Source organism: Struthio camelus, chromosome 1 (assembly GCF_040807025.1).
Source record: "Struthio camelus isolate bStrCam1 chromosome 1, bStrCam1.hap1, whole genome shotgun sequence".
Taxonomy (NCBI): Eukaryota; Metazoa; Chordata; class Aves; order Struthioniformes; family Struthionidae; genus Struthio; species Struthio camelus.
Genome location: NC_090942.1, coordinates 123,370,291 through 123,389,226, shown reverse-complemented (window position 1 = coordinate 123,389,226; position 18,936 = coordinate 123,370,291). Strand labels below are relative to the sequence as shown.

At 43.7% G+C, this 18,936-nt stretch overlaps 3 protein-coding genes and 1 long non-coding RNA gene across 8 annotated transcripts in view; 2 read left to right on the top strand and 2 right to left on the bottom strand.

Moving 5' to 3' along the window:
- LOC104147143 (SH3 domain-binding glutamic acid-rich protein) overlaps positions 1–5,249 on the bottom strand; it is a 56,866-nt gene extending 51,617 nt beyond the window's left edge. The window contains exons 1-3 of the mRNA XM_068914229.1: positions 5,017–5,249; positions 3,160–3,325; positions 1,732–1,799 (exon numbers count right to left, since the gene is read on the bottom strand). Of these exons, the coding sequence (XP_068770330.1) occupies positions 1,732–1,799; positions 3,160–3,325; positions 5,017–5,106 (324 nt within the window). The 5' untranslated portion in view covers positions 5,107–5,249. The remainder of the gene's footprint in view (positions 1–1,731; positions 1,800–3,159; positions 3,326–5,016) is intronic.
- A 55-nt stretch (positions 5,250–5,304) lies between these two features.
- Positions 5,305–13,109, top strand: HMGN1 (high mobility group nucleosome binding domain 1). Its single transcript, XM_068914228.1, has 6 exons — positions 5,305–5,706; positions 6,088–6,126; positions 6,246–6,275; positions 6,385–6,435; positions 9,876–10,007; positions 12,620–13,109. Exons 1-6 carry the CDS (start codon positions 5,692–5,694, stop codon positions 12,665–12,667), a joined length of 315 nt encoding a protein of 104 aa, XP_068770329.1. The 5' UTR covers positions 5,305–5,691; the 3' UTR covers positions 12,668–13,109.
- LOC138061689 (uncharacterized) lies at positions 12,665–18,918 on the bottom strand. Of its 4 annotated transcripts, none has more exons than XR_011135605.1 (3): positions 18,849–18,918; positions 14,591–14,674; positions 12,665–13,132 (listed from the first exon to the last, which is right to left on the bottom strand). It is a non-coding gene; the product is annotated as an uncharacterized lncRNA (long non-coding RNA). The 4 variants fall into 4 exon arrangements; XR_011135604.1 differs by lacking the exon at positions 18,849–18,918 and adding an exon at positions 17,837–18,064; XR_011135606.1 differs by lacking the exons at positions 14,591–14,674; positions 18,849–18,918 and adding an exon at positions 17,837–18,064.
- BRWD1 (bromodomain and WD repeat domain containing 1) overlaps positions 18,242–18,936 on the top strand; it is a 64,560-nt gene continuing 63,865 nt past the window's right edge. For both annotated transcript variants that reach the window (XM_068914101.1, XM_068914091.1), the window contains exons 1-2: positions 18,242–18,573; positions 18,763–18,821. In XM_068914101.1, the coding sequence (XP_068770202.1) occupies positions 18,510–18,573; positions 18,763–18,821 (123 nt within the window). In that variant the 5' untranslated portion in view covers positions 18,242–18,509. The remainder of the gene's footprint in view (positions 18,574–18,762; positions 18,822–18,936) is intronic.

The window sequence follows — 18,936 nt, the reverse complement described above, 5'->3', positions numbered from 1 at the left end:
ATGTAAGAGAGCAACATATTTTAGAATTCTTCCTAAGGGAGCAGGGACTTAGAAGTCTAACATGAAGATTTACCAGCTGTGTTATAGCTTGACAGTAAATTTCAACGCTACACTGTCCTGTCATTCTGCCCGTCTACTTATCCTGTTAGCATACAGCCATCACACTTTTCATATGTATCTGAAACCTGTGATAATCCTTTTGATCGTTAATTTGTTAAACTGCCCAAAAGAAAAGGATTTAAACAGGTAAAAATGCAACAGAATGTGATGGGGAAAAGGGTGGGAAGAGACAGAAAGAACTGCAGCCAGAGAAGAGCATTCCTAAGTCATTCTGGACTTATGTTCCTATGAAACCTGAGCAGTTCGTAAGAAACATATGTAAGCGAAACAGATCTGTGAAGTATTTGCCCATTTTTAAACCTAATTCTACTATTTTCAGTTATTTTCTTAATTTAAAAATATTTCTGATTTGAACTCTTCTCCAGGGTGTATTCTGTATTAAGACAAAATTGCTCTGTTTGAAAAGAAATAAAAATGACAAGTAGCCCATTTCACTGTCAGTTAAATAAACAAAACCTGTATACACAGAAAAAGCTAATCAAACGTTTGAAACTCCCCATGTTGTTACTAAGAAATGTATGGAAGTATTGTTTTTAATCCATGCGTGCTTTTTATCATTATATTCTTATCATCAGGTTTGGGGTGATAGAAATGTATTTTTCCACTGTACAGTTCTTACCTGCCACCCCCGTAGGAAAGGCTACCAGGCGCTCCAGCGGAGCGAGCCATTTGCTTGGAAGCACTGTAACTGGCTCAGAATAGTACTTCCAAATTAGTGAGATCATCAAGGCAGCCTAGAATGGAAATTTGTATTAGTTTGGATAACAATACGCCAAGTACATTTCCACTGCTATTCTGAAGCAACAAATCAAGTTCTCATTAAGGATAATAGTTAATTTATTATTTACGTTGTTCTCAAGCAACTTAAGAACGTTTTTAAGCCCGTGGTATAACCTTAACCTCACACACAAGGTTAAGAGGTAACAGTGAGACTTCGGAAAATACTGCATTCTTTTGAGACGCTGGTTCAAATGTAGCTCAGATAAAAACAGTAATACAAATCGTTACATTCTGATGAGTGTTTTTAGCCATAATCCTAGCCAGCTAGCAACTCAACTAGCTTTCACATTACCCAAAAGATATCCTCCTCAGGTTGAGCACTGTCCTCCTTACTAGCAGAAAATTCATGGAATTCTTTGGCATCAAGTTTGAACTACAGAGATGATCTGGTGAGGCACTGTGGGGAAATGTGTGGCAGCTGTAAGTGGAGATTTGCATCCTATGCAAAAGCATGATATTTTATGTATTCCAAAACATAAGCAAAACACACATACGTGTATCAGAAGTTTCCTGTGTCCAGTTTCATATATAAATGAAAAAAAAGTAATGGAGCAGTTAAGGCAAACTCATATCTTGTCATCTCAAAACCAGAAAAATAAGAGTTTAATCTAAACTTAAAATCCCTTTTATCCTCAACTACCAGACCTTATCAGCAACAACGCCACTCCTTTCTGCGTCCAAGAAACGGTTTCAGCTTGGAATGCTTTGTGTCATCAGAATGACAAATAGCTGTGGGATTGATCATCAGTTAATAAATGCAGGAGAATAGAAATGTAACACTACTGAGGATTCGTTCTCATAATCTGTATTCATAGTAAAATATTTACTTACTTGTAAGATGTAGAATACAATATTGATAACCCACTTTATTTTGGCTAATTGAGCAGTTCGTGCTTTCACTGTTAAAAGAAAAAAATATTACTTTGCATTACTTATAGCAGTAAATTATATAAAACTAGTAATTTATTAATATTTCACTCTTCAAATCGGAACATTACACTTGAGCATCATACACGTGGTTAAAATCTGTTTTAAAATGACTCACAGGTACATCAGAAGTTCCCCTCTGCAAGGAACTACTAGGTCCATATCCCACAGTAGTTTCTTAATTAATGCTACTATGAAAAGTTGTGAAACACTGATATCCTAGACAGAGGAATGTCACATATAATCAAGGACTTTATTCCCAAATGAGAACAGTCTCTGTGGCCACTAATTCAAGAACCTGCTGTAGACAAAGCATAAAATAAGATTTTCCCTTCCCCAGAAGGGGAGAATGACTGCTGCAGCAGATGCACTTTTTGCCTTATTTCATTCAGGAAGATGGTTGAAACGATTCACAACAAGAGTATTCCTTCACTGAGTCAATCTTGGTCAGATTCAATACTGAGAATTCTCTTCCCAACATTTGTTCTAGTACAGCACCTCAGACTAGTATAAAGACACTCTCTGAAGATAACACATCTGCAAATAAAACAGCGGCCGAAAGTTTTACAAAACAATGTTATGGATTGCTAAGTAAACTACTCACATCTAGTTTCAGTGAAATTACTGGTTAATATTAATACTTCTGAGAACAACCCCAAACTGCCAGTTTCAAACGCTGTCCTTCATCCAAGCCAGAGAAAGATGTATAAACATCCATGCAATCTGCACAGAGGAGGCAGACAAAGCAAGTATTCTCCTTATCTTGTTAGGATCAGTCAGTGAATTTGGACAAAGTCAACAATGGAGGTTCTGGTGCCAAAGGTTTACGTGTGTTTTCTACCATGAGCTGATGGATGATACCACTGCAAAATCCTGATGGAACAAAGCACTAGCTTTGTCATAACAGCAATTGGACAAGGTCAAAGAGTTGCAAAACAATAGCAAAGATTTCATCTGGTTACCTTATAGATCAAGGAACCTTTCTCTCTGGCCTTTTATAGGACAACAACCAAATAGCCCCAGCCAAGCAAAGCACTGAAGAAACAGTTAATATGCAAAACAGTGAAGCACAGAAAAATCCTTATACGAATTTCGTACCTAAAATCCACCCTTACCAGTGCGCACAGAGCCATGCACAACTGAAAGATTAAAAAAAAAAAAAAGCCCTCCAAATTGAAAAAAAAAAAACAAAAACAAAACCACAAGGAAAACACTGGAAAGGGATAAAAGGAGGAAGAAAAAGTAAAAGGCTATAGAGATAAGGAGAAATGAAAAGATCCTTGGAAAAAAATTTTCCAGGAACTTGATAGGGGAGTAAACATTGCACTGTACCATGAGTTTTAAGCTTGTCAGTCATTTTGTTGATCTTTCTTTCCAGACGGGCATATCTAGCAAACTCATCCATCATACTAATGGTTGAGAGTTCTTGCTTCATGTTCTGAATTTCAGCTCTCATTTGGGATTCCTGCTCCGCATCCTTTTGTAACAGTCTGGATATCTAAGAAGTAAAGAAATAATATCAGTTATTTAGCCAAAATTCATTTTATTTTAATATGTATAAAGCATGGTTTCCTGTTTACATACTCAAAAATCTCCCCTGAAATGAGACTTTTTCATAAGGACCCAGGAAAACCTTGATTTAACACGTTCTGCAACATGTTCTAAAGTCGGAGAACTTATTCTCATGGTCTGACTGAGAAATAAGCCAAGAAGGATCAACGTAAAATTCTTCCTGTACACAGGTGATTTTCAACCTTTGCAATTAAGGTTAACTGCCTTTCCCTTCCCTACTTCTGCCTTCATCTCCTTGTTTCCCACTCTCAATGATGTTGCCTTCTGAGACCTTTCAAACTTCGCAGACCCCACTACCACATCCTGAGTCAAACTGCTGTCCTTCCTCCCTGCAGTTCTTATCATGCACTCCTCGGACCACAAACACCTGGTACTGCTTCCCTGGTCCTTCCTCTCTTGCAAGGCCTTCTCATCACTGCTATTTACAGCTTCAGCAGTTCCTCCTACTTATTCATCATTCCTGTTTCCAGCTCCAAACCTCAACAAGGGTCTAAACTAATCGATGTGGCAAACTTTATTCACTTGAGCCTAATTTTAGGCCTTATCAATAACGCATGGCTCACCAGTTGGGAACACCACTCCTCTAGATTACAGATTGCCTAGTTTGGGCTGTTAGAAACACAACAACTGGCATACTTTATTAGAACTATGATCCACCTAGCCCAGTTTTTATTGCCATCTCAAAACCAGAAACACAAATTTGCATTAATTTTGTTAAGAACTAAGAGTAATGTTATGTTATACAAGGACACGTACACGGAGATTCTGACTTTGAAATCTGCCCATCTGGCATTCAATGTCACTTGGTAAGTTTTACTTTATCATGAGCGTATGCACTTATTCTAGTGTGAGACTGTCAATACCATGGTTGCTGTCATAAGGACAGGCAACCATCACTTCCCGGATTAACCCCTGTACAACACAAACTGATTAACATCATCTCCCTTAACATGCCATAAGGCAAAGAGGTGGTTGCCTCAGGAACTGTCATTTAACACACCGTTTTTCTGAAAGACCAGTTTATATCAAGGCTAGCATAGGCAAATCACCTACTATCATGATTCTGCATTTTGATATCTCTGCTTCTTTCCCTTATTAATCTCTTGAGCTTCTCCTCTCCTAAAACGAGGGGGAAGCAGAGCCCCTACTGATCACAACCTGAGGCGCACCACGGGCCCTTCCAACCACGCTGTGCACTGAAAGGTCCCGCCTGGAGTCCTTTTGAAACGGCACCGCCCCTCCACACCTCGTCATTCTTCAGCCTTAAAACGGGGGTAACGACGCAACCTCCGCCACACACAAAGGCCGGAGGATGCTCCTTAAGGACGACGCAGCAGGGACACGCCGCCTCCCTGCCCCCGACCCGCTCACCCTTTCCTCAGCTACCGCCCAAACCCCAGCGCCCCTCTCCGGGAACCGCTTTGTTTCGGCAGCAGCCGGAGGCACAAGCCCGGACAGGGCAGCGCAAGGCAGGGCGAGCCGCGGACCCCTCCCCACTCCCGCAGCGCTGGGGCTGGCGGCGGCCCCCGCTGAAGTAACGGCCGCCGCCGCCCCCCCCCCCCCCCCCCGCTCCCGGCCCGCGGGGCGGGGCAGGGCGGGCGCGGTGACGTCACTCACGATGGAGGAGCAGGAGGGCAGCAGGATCTTGAGCGCGTTGCAGAGGAACACCGAGCTCAGCACGAGCAGCCAGGCGCCGCTCTCCGCCATGCCCCTCCGCCCGCGCGCGCCGCCTCGCGCCTACGCACGCGGACGCGTCCCCACCCACTAACGATTCTCCCGGCCGGCCGGCGGCATCGCGTCAGAGGGGCTCGCCCCACGCACCGCCGGGCGCCGGTTGGAGGCGCGGCCGCGTGAGGGGGGGGGGGGGGCTTGACCAATCAAGAGGCCGCCGAGCGGCGGCGCGAGGGAGCGGGGGGGGGGGGGGGAAGGCGCTAGCTCCGAGTAACGGCTAGTCCCGCCTCGAGGTCCGTTTGCCGGCGGCGCCCCCTGCGAGGGGAGGGTTAACTCCACCGGCAAGCTTGGGGGGGGGGGCGGTGCTGGCTGCGCGAGCGGGGAGCGTTCCCCCCGCCGTCGCCCCCTCCCCACCCCCCCCTCCAATCCGGCTGGATCCTGTTGCGGCGCCGCTGGCGCTGCTGGGATGGGGGGAGGGGGGAGCGGTTTCCCTGCGCAGCGAGGATCGCTCGCAGGCAGCCGCAGCGGCCGGCCGGGAGCGGCCGAGCGCGGGCAGGAGCCAGGCGGCAGCCGCAGGAGCTGCGCGGGGCGTGGTGGCCGGGAGCCGCCGTGCGCTTCGCCATGCCGAAGAGAAAGGTGAAGCGGGCGGCACGGAGCCGCGGCCGGGAAACCGCGGGCTTTGCGGAGCGGCCCCCGCAGCCGCCTCTCGGGGCGGGGGGGGGGGGGGAAGGCTGCGCTGACGCCGCAGGGGACGCGCGGGGAAGGAGGGCGCGGCGGGTGGCGGCGGCCGCTGATGCGAGGCAAGCGCCCTCCCGTCGCCGCGGTGAGCCTCCCTGACGGGGCCCCAGCGGGGGCAGCGCGGTCTGGAAGGTTCGGCGGGCGCTCGCGGGGCGCCGCGCCTCTCCAAATCCGAAAGCGGCGGCGGGAAGGGGCGGGCCGGCCGCGGCGTCACGTGCCCCCGAGCCCCGCCCTCGTGCGCGCAGGCGCCGCCTGACGCGCGCGTGTTTGTGTTGGCAGGTGACTGCGGCGGAGGCCGAGGCGGAGGCCGGTGAGGAGGTAGGTGTGAGGGGAGGGTGGGGCCGCGGCGCGGCCTGGCCCCGCCCCGCCCCGCCCCGCCGCCTACGACAGGCTTGCTTGCTCGCTCACGCCGTGTCTCTCTCTTTCCTTGTCTTTAGCCGAAGAGGAGATCTGCGCGGCTCTCCGCTGTAAGTGCAGGCACGACCTGGAGGTGTTGTCCTGGGCGCTGGGGGATTGTGTTGCAGAAGGCGGGGTGACGAGGGCTGACGGTCTCGCTGACTTGTTCTTTCTCCTCAGAAACCGCCTCCTGCCAAAGCAGAGCCGAAGCCAAAAAAGTCAGCGGCAAAGGTGAGAATCACTGGGAAGAGGAGAGGGAGAACAGGTGGTTGAGTTTGTTCAGCAAGTGCCTAGCTACTTCTTGCTTCCTGTTGTGGATGCGTTGTCTTTGAATGCTTTTATGTCAAAACTAGCCCTCGGTTGTTCATCGTGAGAATGTTTATTTAGCACAAAGATCCTTTTCAGAGGCTCATACCAGCATCTGAAGGTGCACCAGAGAGAGTTCCAGTCTGCCACTCCTTCGTTGGATCCATGTGAAGCTTTTCTAGGGCTGGATAGAAATGTGACCATTGTTTTAGGGATGCTGGATGGTATTTCAGTACTGATCGTAGCTACTTGGACCTTCAGGCAATTGTACCTTGGTTTGTATTACATTCATCTCAAAGAGGATAAAATATGCTTGCAATTTAAAGCAATGTATTAGGACAGTAAAATGTTTTTGAAGTATTTAGGCAGACGCTGAAACATATCTGAGTTTCCGTTTGTGTACTCTAGTTTCTGTGTCTTTGTGCACATGTATAAATAAGTGTGTTTTCATTTGTTTATTTAAGTAAGTGTAATTTTTCAGTATAGTTTAAGTGATGTCATAGCTGAGGTATGAAATTTTTTGTTTCTTGGAAAAATAAAAGTGGCTATGTATCTGTTGCCATGTTGGTATGTATATATATTTTTTAAAGTAGCCTTAATATTATAAACTTTTTTTTTTTTAATGCATAGGTCAAGAGCATTTCAAAGAAGCTAATCTAGAACTCTCCCTTGCAAATTTTTTTATATTTTCAGTTTAATAATCCTACTGAATGGTCACTTATCAGTAATGCACCTTCATTCCAATGGTTTGATAACAAATTACTTCTATTCTTCAAGCTTAGGCCTAAAGGATTTAGGAAGTTTTCCAGTTTTACTTGAACTGAGTATTGATTTTGGTTCTTTGGTTTGGCTTGGGTTTTTTTGACATCTAAATCTTTACAATGCCAGTGAATGACAGATATGGGTGATACTGATCTGCTGCCTGTGTAACTACTTTAGTTCTAAAAAGTAACATATGCACAGTTCATAGCTGGGAACGTATCCTTTGACTGAGTTGTAAGTAGTGAAGATGTTACATAAAATAAATACATCACAAACCATTGTCATCTTATGATACCAACATCTAGCACAATGCACCCATGAAATGTTATAACGTGAATAATCTTTTTTCTGATCCTTCTTATTGTTGGCAGTTCAAACGAATGCATAACTTGTTTTGCATTTGGTCATCATCTTTGCTCTAGAATTCAGGCTGTCACCAAACCCTTTTATTTATGTCCTCTGGAAACCACTTTTTCACATTGTTAGTGTAGAAATCAGTTCTGTGTTTTGCTTCACCAGCATCTTTTTTTTTCTCTTTTTCGTTTTAGCTATCTTTAGACTTTCTAAAATGGATTGCAAAACTTATTTCACTGTTGTATACTGATTTTTTTTCCTATATTTTGTACATCAACAGATGCTTCCTTGCATCAACTCGTAACTTCTGAAAACTTCTGCTGACGATATTTTCACTGGGTTGGACAAGTTTGCATGTTATGGAATTACATATTTTTTTAAAACATACCTTTAAAATCAAAACGCAGAAGTTTACAAGTTGTGGAATTTTGTCTGTTAGCTGAATTTGTAATACTTTGTGAATTGCTATCCTTAATAACTTTGTAAAGGGATTTTTTTTTTCACCATTGGTATGTCTCAGTTGTTTTCTCTGACTCTTGATTAAAGGCAAATAAACATTTTCTAAAAGTGAGACCAAAGTATTTCTCAGGTTTTGTGGGACATGGAAGATTTAGCTAGCTAACATGTTTCAGCATTGATTTTTACTTGTTTAAATTGCATGTTAGAAGGATTTGAGCAAGGGCCATAAGACCAAACCTAAACCTCCCGGTAAAGCATTCTAGAATACTGCATATCTGTACAGAGCAGAAAGGCTCAATATTTAGATAAGCGCATGTTGTTTCTAGATGCAATATTTTCAGCTATTCGGATCTGACAAGGAAGAAATAATATAGCTATTACTAAAATGAACAGTAAGATTTGAAGTGAGAATTTATTTACAGGTATTAGTAGACAGACTATTTGCCATAAAATAAGTTAATGAACTTGCAGAGCATCTTCTGCCTCAGAGTTGTCCGTTAATGTGTGGTTTTATTGCAGATGTGATGTACCTTTTGTGTGTTTGTATCCTGTGACATAAAACATTTTGAACTTTTGTTTTATAATTGCAGTCATTTGACAAAATTGTGTCTTTCATGAAGAAAATATTTTACATTTGCATTCGTGTGGAATAGGAGATGTATTCAACTAGCTACGCAAAAGTTGAATGCGTAAAGTAACTCAGTAGCCTGACAGTGGGCGTTTTGTAAAGGAGAATGCTTGCGGTGAAGACTTCTGACCCAATGGTTTGTAGTAGAATCTCGATACCCGTTTCCGCATGGAATGAGCAAAATGAGAACTTTGTTTCTCAGAGTAAGTTTTAGGTCAGAGACAATAAATTAGAGCATAGATTCTTCTCCTTAGAGGTATAAAGGTGTTACATTCTCTTGTCACTTAATAAATGTTAGTGTCATTAAGTAATGAGGCTAATGTTTGAGAGATGGTGTAAAAAACAGTACTTTTATGTAGTTCTGAATTGATGCAAATATTTTGCAAGTATGGAGATCAGCTGGAGGACTGGCAAAGTTTGTAGCGTTTGATTGCTGAATGGAATGTCTGGAAGGGTGTATTGCATATTTTCATGAAAAGAAGGCTCTTGGGCAAGTAGTTTTCCCTGCCCATTTAACAACAGTAATGCAGGTACAAAGGATATGACTGAGATACTTAAGCAAAGCACTGCTGAAAATGAAAAATTCAGATGATTCATTTATTCAAATTATTGAAATTCACCCATCGTAAGTAAAAGAAAGCTGAAAGTTTGAAGCGTTTTGTATTTACGAAGTGGAAGGACTGCACTGCTGTTTTATCTGCCACAAGAGGTGGCAAATAAATCGTGTATTACAAGTAGTTCTTGTTTCACCACTGCAATTCAATACCATTGTTTTTCCCTGTGATGAGTTTTTCAGATGGTTTTGCACTAAACTAAGCAGTACTTTTAGTTATTATACAATGTAGTGATTCTAGATTCTGTGACCGATTTCGTAAACTGTAGCGTTCAGTGTTGGGGGGGGAAGAGAGGAAAAAAGGGGAGGGGTTCTCTTCTGATCCCATTTAGATTCTCTCGTTTTCCTGACTGTCTGAATCAGTGATTGTTGGTCTACATACAGTTTTGAAAGCTCTTTTTTTAGCAGCTCAGCTGTGTATTAACTCATTGGTTGTTGTTGGTAGCTCTTGCTGCTTACAGCAAGTTCATCTTTTTTATTTTTTATTATTTTCAAGGTTTACCTACTAGATTATATGCATTTACTTACTGGAATTTTATGTCATTGTAGGATAAATCTGAGGACAAGAAAGCTCAGTCAAAAGGGAAAAAAGGGCCTAAAGGAAAACAGACAGAAGAGATGAACCAAGAACAGACAAAGGACAGCTTGCCTGCAGAAAATGGAGAAACTAAAAGTGAGGAGGTAAGGTTGTCAGTGTTCTTTGAGTGCAAAGCAACGGAAGTACCTACTGTACTGGTTTTTGTAATTGTCTGACAGATGTGTTTCGGCTTATGTATGCAGTACTTATATTAGAATCTATTTCTGCCAAAAGAAAGGTGTAGATTGTGAAAGCATCAATAGGATAAGCCAGGAAAATTCTAGTTCTCCCAAAAACGGTGGAAGTAAAGTTGCAGTGATGTGATACAGTCCCTGAAATAAAGGAAAAGGTGAGAGTTTTACCCAAGTTCCAATACAGGACAACGTCCTTCTAAGAGGAGCTGTTTTGCCCGGTAGGTTTTGACAAAATAATACGTACAAGGTATACAGAGGTAATATTGCTGTATGTGCTTGGGAGGATGGGGGAGTGGTTGTTTGGAGGGCGGTTTGGTTTGGTTTGCTTTTTTCAGTCTTGAGTGTAGGTTGTGAATCTGCCTATGCCATTCTTGGAAGAGAGTTTCCTTCTTCCTAAAAATTTTTTTGACAAAAACACCATTCATTTTCTTAGGAAATCTTCCGCTGGAAACATTTTTCGTTATTTCAGAGTTTTGAAAATTTGAAGTTGAAATGGCTTGACCAAAACCACTTTATCTTTATCTCTATTTATTTTATTAATGGGAGTCTTATAGATACCTTTGCTGTTAGAAGGGAAGGAATGGTGCGGGGATGGAAAAGAAGGGACAAGGACTATTTTATAGTTGTTGCTGCTGAAGAAATGAATGTGTCAAATCAGTCTTTGTTGTAATGTTGTGTTAAAATAGCCGTGTTATTTATGTTTTTGGTTTTAGTGATCATCTGACTTAAACATCTTCTACACTATATTCCTTTTTTGCTACGGATGTGCCCATAATCTGGTTTTAAATTTGGAAGAAGGACAAGATTTGTTGGGAGAGGCAGTGTCTCTTATTAGGGCAACTTTAAAAATTGCGTAAAACACACAAGTTTTCATGTAGTATACTGCAGGCTTAGAAGAGTTAGTCTCGGGTTTCTGCAGTGTCGACTGCCTCACTCATTTCAATTAGTTTAGTTGAGTTTAATGATCAGATGATTTGTTAATTTAAATGTGTGATTCATGCTTCCTGTCTGGTGGTTGCATTGAACAAGCATTTTTTTCCCCAGTGTGCGAATACGTGTTCACGTAGGGGAAAACAGTATTTGGTTTTTAGGTGGATGGTAGGTTTTGGTGGATGAGGAGGGTATTTGAGTATACAAGACAACTCAGTTGTGGGGTAACAGTTTTTCATTTGCAGACTTACTGTATGATCTTTGTGAAAAGCTGTGCTATAAATAGGAATTAAGTTGGTTTAATTCTTATATGATTCTAGATTTCTATTACCATCACATAAATTGGTCCTTTTACTTTAAATATGTGCATACCAGTGAAAGTTAAATTTGGCAATATTTCTCCACTGTGGCCTCCTTAATATATTAGGGTAGAAAAGGTGTAAATTTAAGGAACGGATAATGACTTTTGGAGCATATGGTCAATGCTGGTCTCATATTGGTCACACCAGCCAGAACTGCTGAATTAATAGATATGTAAGCCTAGAGGAGACGGAGGTATAATCTGTCCCATATGATATTAATTAGACACTACTGTTTCAACCAGTACAATAGTATCAGCGATCTATTGTAAAGGCCAATGAACTCTTCTGGTAACACTAAAATTCAGAGAGTCGTGCCTATGCATGGAAGTGGCTATTGCACTTGATTCTTGAAAAGCTTCCCCCAGATGCCATAACAGGTGTTATGGTTTCTGTTTGGGTAGTACTATGACTAAACCTTCTGTTCTGCTGGTGGTGCTGGAAAGCTTTGGAATAACTAAATTAAGTATAGTTTTTATGTTAATACATATGCTACATTCCTTTTTTACTTGATGTTGCAAATGCAGTGAGTTTTCTAATCTAAATGGGGTTGTAATTTTGATCAATGAAGTTTGTATGAACTTGTTTTGCATTTGAGGTACAGCATATAGTGACTTGATCTAAAAGCACTGTGGCTCTGCTGCTGCAGTTTGGTTAGTTTGATGTATTTTTACAAAATTATGTTTAATGCTGTACTGTGTTCTTAAGACTTACCTTAAAACATAGTAAGATTTGAAAGTGTGTTGCACAAAGTGTATTTTTAATGTTTTTTCTAAACATGTTATATGCAAGGATATTCGCTTACTAGGTTAAAAAAAAAACAACTTGTCGTGAAGGCAGTAATGATGGAAATGGGCTTCATTCAAAAAAAAAAAAATCTATTTCAATGTGTCCAGGTATGTCTTGAGTGGTAACAACATAAATATTTTGACTTCATAGTGATATATTTGAGGAGGTAGGAGCCTTTTCAAGAAAGCTTGTTCTTAGTAGATCGTTATCCAAGAGAAATGAGCAGATCGTGGCACAAGTTTATTAACACTACAAAGCACGGTATGCAGAAAAAAAGACATGGTTGTTCAGATGTCAAATTAACTAACTGCAGATTAAAAATAACATGATTTTTAAGGTTGTCCTACATACTGGTTATTAAAGTTTATTATGAATGAAGTGGCTGAGTTGCTATGAAACTTCTTGCATTAAAGTGTTCTGCTTTTTTTTTTTTTTTCCTTTCAGACCCCAGCATCTGATGCAGCAGTAGAGAAAGAAGCTAAGTCAGAATAACATCTTATACCGACTCTTTATTTGGTGGTCCTTATACCTTTCTTCTTGTACAATTCAGAGGATTATTTTTATCAACTATTTTGTAAATGCAAGTTTTTTAGTAGTTCTAGAAAGCACATTTTTAAAAAGGAAAGAATCCCAACTCAACCCATTTTTTAAAATATTTAGATAAGTATGAATACTTTTTTAAAGTGGTAAAATCGTGTACTGGTTGTCTCTTTTCTATGATACCAGAAATTAATGGAATGTTGAGGGCTTCAAAGTCTTGATTAGGCTTCTCGTTCCATAGACAGTGAGGGACAGTTCTTTTCTTTCCTATTAAATGAAGCATAACAGATCAAACTTTGAAGGTGTTGAAGATGTCTTAACATTGTAGTTATTTATCTATGATTGTACCATCAGTAGAATTGCTTACCTAATAAAACTGTTCCCCAGTGTTGGATTTCTTGCTGAGTTGTGTACTGCCTGTGACAAAATTATTTTTGGTAAGTGCAGTTTTATTTTTTTCCAACAGCTTTGTAAATGCTGAAGGATTGAAAACCCTTATTATATCCTTAAATACTGAATAGGGAAAACTTTCTGCTTGGCAGATGTAACAGCTTATGTCAGTATGCAAGATACTGGCACTTCACGTCCAGTTTTAAAGGACAGCTTGTCTGCAAAGGTGAGATGAAGAATAATTGTAATAGGCTTCAAAAAAAATAATTTTTTTTTTAGATTAAAAAAAACTATATGAATAAAAACAATTCTGAAAATGTTCATAGTGTCTGTAATCACCAAACAAACGCCAAATAAATCTTGATTATGAAAGGAAGCTTCTGTAGCCCCTGCATCGACTATGACAACTCGGAGTATAACTGGTGTAGTCATCGAGCTTGCTGTGTTTTTGTTGGAAAATAATAAATAGAAATCCCTTCTGTTTTTGATACTTAACCATATCCTTAACATGGTTAAAAACATACTTTTTCAAGAGGTCGGTGGTAATGCAGGGAGAGAACAGCATTTAAAAAACTAAGTGCCTCCCACCCACCAACTTCTAAAATAGTTGCAGTCTTATCTGGACTTCCAATGTGAAAACTGAGAGCCTAGTGCTGTTTCTGTCAGGTTAAAAAAAATCTTTCAGTACTTACTAAGCATCAGGTCTTTTTCTCTCTTTTGGATCTAAGTGTTTGCACGTGCACGTGTGTGTAAACAACTGCTTTAATGAATACGCCGAAAGCAGTCCTCTAGAATGCTAACGGATACAACTGATTAGATGCTCTTGCTGTTGTATTGGGACTTCACTTTCATAGTATTTATATAAGCTATAAGGCCTTCCAACATCACGATATTCTACATCAGTGTTGGGGTTAGTAGGCCAATGTGTTCGTAAACTCCACTTACAGTATTTCCCCAATTCCTGCTTGAAAATCAACAAAGATTCAGATGTCTAGAAAAAAATGAACCGAGGCTATGAACTTCCACAGGTTGCCGTTTTTATTTAACGGAGTCCGCAGAAGATAAGCAGTGGAACAGCTCGGGCAGGAGCAGGGATGCAAGAACACTTCCCTTTTGGTGCTGATTAGCTGTTAGATTGGCTGTGAGCACGCTGGTACCCTGTATATAAGGTTGCAAGCTGACGCGGCATGGTTCTAAATACAAGTAAAATATAGCTGTGCTGAGAACTAATTTGGGTGGTATAAAACTGTCCTGATTCTCCTTCACTCGATTTGAGAAAATTAAATCAATGTTGTTGAAGATTTAACAGCCTTTCAGCAGAAAGGGGCATATCAAGTATATGTTACTTAACCTTAAAATAAAAAAAAAACAAATCTATTGCAGTTTCTTCAGTTCTCCCAAAGACTGCAGTTGTTTGTTTTTTTTTTTCATTTTACATTATTTTGCTGTAATGCAGCGAGAAGTAGTAGCATGACTTTATCTTACCAGTCTATGTGATGCTAGTCAGATAACGGTCACCTCTTTGTCTTGGGTGGAAGAAAGTTAATATTTTGTTTCTTCTTTTTTCCCCTTGAATGAGAATTGGTTTATGCTTTTAAATACCACCTGTGAGCACAACAGCATCTGCTTCCTGTTCATTTTTGGTGCCTTCCTCCTCTCATAATACAGTTGCTTGTGTTTAAAAAAAACACAAAAAAACCCTTGTTTCACCTCTAACTTCCTTTCTCAAATAATGCTTTCACTTGAGAAAGCATTTTACCATTTTTACCTCTTAAATATTTAAGCAATGTTTTGTTTACAAAAACATTAAAACACTTTGCTTACAGTAAATGATCTCTTTCCCTAGCTCACTGACTCTCCTGCCCTATTCTTTTTCCTTACTTCTCTAGATGATGTCTTCCAGTGCTGCACCACGGTACGCTTCTGGTCCCATTCCACCATAGCTGTATTCCTAGCAGAACTCACCTGGCTTTGGCCGTAGCTTTGGCTTCATATTCTGTGATGTTCTGCAAGGCTTGAACTGTAATTTTCTGCTGCTTTTTCTTTCCCCAGTTACCTTATTTGTCCCTTTAACTTTAGTAGTAGCACAACACTTGGCTGCATATGTGGTATGTTTGTTTATTTTGTATTTTTAGCAAGTTAAAAAACATCAGTGAAATGACCCATTAAATTTGCAGGCAAGTATCCTGAAATAACCTCTTTTGCCTCCTTCTTGAATGCCTACTTTCTGTGTGTGTTGTCTTTAATGTTGAAGTTGTGCTGACCTTCAACATCCTCTCTCTGACCTCTGTTACCCAGTGTTTGATCAGAGCTGCTCCCTAATACTTAATGTGCGTGAAAAAAGTTACTTCGCACTTTGTTATGGAAGTGAATTGAATCAGTGACAGCTTACCCATCAGAGGACAGAGAACGTTTCATATTGAAAGGAGGAAAGGACAGGTACTAGAATCAGGAGCATAGGAGTCCTAGATCTGCTTTTGAGCACCAGAGCCGGCTGTTGTTGCAGTAAAGAATGAAATAGACTTTCCTAAATACCTGCAGTATGCCGGTGTTATGTAAATCTGTAGGTGAACAACCTCTTAAATTATGGAATACAAATTGACTGTATGACTTTTGCTTGATCATGCAGTAGATGGGGTTGGAGGAAGCTTTTCACAGCTCTAATGCCAGAGTCCCCAGAGCTCTATGTATTCAACATAGCTATGGGCATGAAAGGATTCTCTTAGCCTCTACTGTAAAGATAACTGCTGCTTGGGCACCCTTTGAGAAGATGATTGCTGTCAAAGAACCATTCTTTAGTCATCAAAAGCAGTCCACTCAGGAGAAAGAAATCTAATTTTAAGTCAAGCACATTGTACCCCATAATGAATAAGATTATATAAATAGCAGATAATGCAGATTATTGCCCTTATCCATGTACCATGAAATGCCACTGTGTAACCAAAAACGACAACACTGGCTGCTGGGAAAAGGAGGAATTGCATGTATTAACACTAGATGTCAATCCTGCATGTGGACAATTGAATTGGAAGGTATTTAGACTCGTATCTGACAATGATTTCCATGGCTATGTTTTGGAGATAGCATTCTTTCCTGTAACGACAGCAGAAATATATTTGCTCCATGTGAGGAAGGAATGGAGTGACAGTTAATAACAATTTGCATGTAGCACTATATACAAAATGCAAATCAGCCATTTGAAAATAGAGCATGAAGAGAATAAAACGTGTTTCTGTAAGGGTTTATTGAGTCGCAAAAATTTGTTTGTATACTGCTACTAGCTACTGTTCTGGTTAAGAGAATGCTATTTTATATGTGTTCACATTGCACCATTCTTCTGGACTTCATCTTCTAGTGTCAGCTAATCACTACTCTTTAAACCAAGAACACAGCCAGGATGCTGAAGTGCATTCAGCTTTAATTGATACTGATTGCTCTGGCAATGAAATCTAGAGAAATGCAGGCGACCCTTGAAGAAGGATCTGGCTAAAGCTAGAACAATGCACATGTTCAGAGAACCTCTGATCTCTTTTAAGGGGAGATTTTAATGAGAATAATGTTTTTTTTTTAATTCCATCTGAACTGTGATACAGGAGTTCTGAACAGGCAGTAGGTGGTGAAGAGCGGGCCTCTGCCTTGCAGGACACATTGGGGAAGACTGCCTACTTCTGGGCCTACACCGAATGTGTACAAAAGTTCTTTTGTCAAAAGCTGAGAGCACACCTGAGGCAGTAAGATTAATAAAATACAAAACTATTTCTACATTGATACATAAAAATATTTTGCTTCAAAGGCTCTAAAAATGCATACCAAACTGCCACAGCTGGGAAATGAAAAAGGGAAGAAAGGGATAGCTGCAGATTTAAAATACAATGAAAGTGAGAGTGTAGCCATTGCTCCATTTACATTAGCCTTTGTAGTGGGCAGAGGTAAGAAACAACTTGTAAGGAGAAAAGAAAGCCACCTCCAACAGGCCCCCAAAACCCTGGGGGATGGAGAGGAGGCTACTGCCTCTTTGAAGAGGCAATAGGGGGCACTGAGGCAGAGCTGTCACTTTTGGAAAGGAGATGCAAACAAACTGGTTCTTTCCTCCAAAGAGGGACGGGGAAGACTGGTTCCCCAAAGGGAGGCCGAGGTGCCCCCTGCAAGTGCCGCACACCTGCACCGTCCTTGGAGGAACTGACCTCCCCTGTCCCGTTTGCGCAGTGGCCGCCAGAAGTGACGAGACCCGCTTGAAGTAGCAGGTAGGGGCTGGCAAAAGACAATTAATTGCTCACGGTGCAAAACCACTGTATCGGTGACAGCAGGATTACTGCTGTGAGCGGAGAGCGAGCGGCCTGGCAGACCTGCTGCTGTCTTCTTAGGCAACCAAAGGCGAACGGTACTTCTGGTGTGGGGCTTGAAAATACACTTGTTCTGCTCGATCATTTCCAAAACGCGCCATTTCAGCAGAACGAGCAGCTCTGTGGCTGAACGTCGCAGCGGGTAACGGCCCGCCACGGCGGCGTCCTTTAAAAGAGGACACACGACCTGCTCCCCCTCTCCGCGCCGCGGTCACCCTGAGAAGCCGCCAGCCGCAGGCCCGACGCTGCGCCGGGGCTCGGCACAGGGCGCCCGCGCCTCCCCCCGCCCCCCGCCCGGGGTCGCGCGGCCCCCTCGCCTCAACGGTCGCCGAACGGCCGCGCCGCGAGCGCGCGCGCTCCGAACCACCCCCCCGTGACGCCGGCCCACCTCACAAGGCGGCTCCGCCCACCGCCGTCTCATCACCGCTCGCCTCCCTCGCCTAATCCTTCCGCGCCCGGGCCTCTCCTGCCTCCGCCGGGCGCCTTCTCCTCTGCCCGCCTTCCCCCGCGTCCCTCTCTGCCCCGCCGCCGCCGCCCCCAGGCGCTGCCAGCGGCCAGCCGCGCGGCCCCTCTCCCCGCAGCCCCCGAAACCCGAGACGGGGACTACTTTTCCCTCCGCCCTCCCCCCCGGGCGCGCCGGGCGCAGGTGGCAGTTCTCAGCGCCGTGGCAGGTCGCTCGGCGGCTATGGCGGCGGCGGCGCCGCCGCTGAGGCTGCGCTAGCGCCAGTGCAGGGGGAGGGGAGCCGGAGCGCGAGCGAGGCGTCGCGTCGCGTCGCGTCGCGTCCGGCGGGGGGCGGGGGCGGCTCGCTCCCGCGCACGGAGGGGGAGAGGGAAGGGGAAGGAAGGAAGGAAGGAAGGGGGGGCGGTTGGCTGGTGGGGCGCGTGGGGGAGGGGCGGCGCTGACAGGGCTATGCCGAGCCGAGCCGGGCCCTGCCCGCGCCAGACGCTGCCTGAGCCCTAATCCCTGCCTTGGCAGCAGCGGCCGCCGCGAGCAGCGATTGTGCCCAGTGAGTGAACGAGCGAGCGAGCGAGCGAGCTCTAGCCGCCGGGCCGGGGCCGCCATGGCTGAGCCCTCGGCCTCTTCCAACTCCGGCGGCGGCGTGTCCCTGCCGCTCATTGAATCAGGTAAAACCGCCGGGGCGCGAGCGGCCGCGGGCCGCAGCGAGAGCAGCTGCCGGTGTCGCCGCTCCCTGCCGCCATCTTCCTGATCATGATTATGAATTACAGTCACCTCGGCGGCTCCCCCCCCCCCCCCCCCCGCTTTCCCCAGCCAGCCCCAGACTCATCCCCCGTCTCTCTCCGTATCTCTTGCAGAGCTCTACTTCCTCATAGCTCGGTTCCTGACCACCGGGCCCTGCAGGAGAGCCCTGGAGGTGAGTACAGGCGCCCCGCACACTCACCTGGGTGCAGACTCTCGCACTTGGACCCCTTGGCTGCTGCAGAGCGGATTGAAGGGGAGGTGTGAACAGCCGGTCCCCCCTCCCCCCC

Coding starts and splice junctions, on each gene's coding strand:
- HMGN1 (XM_068914228.1), top strand. Junction 6,436..9,875: donor CAAAAAAGTCAGCGGCAAAG/GTGAGAATCACT, acceptor ATGTCATTGTAG/GATAAATCTGAGGACAAGAA. Junction 10,008..12,619: donor GAGAAACTAAAAGTGAGGAG/GTAAGGTTGTCA, acceptor TTTTCCTTTCAG/ACCCCAGCATCTGATGCAGC.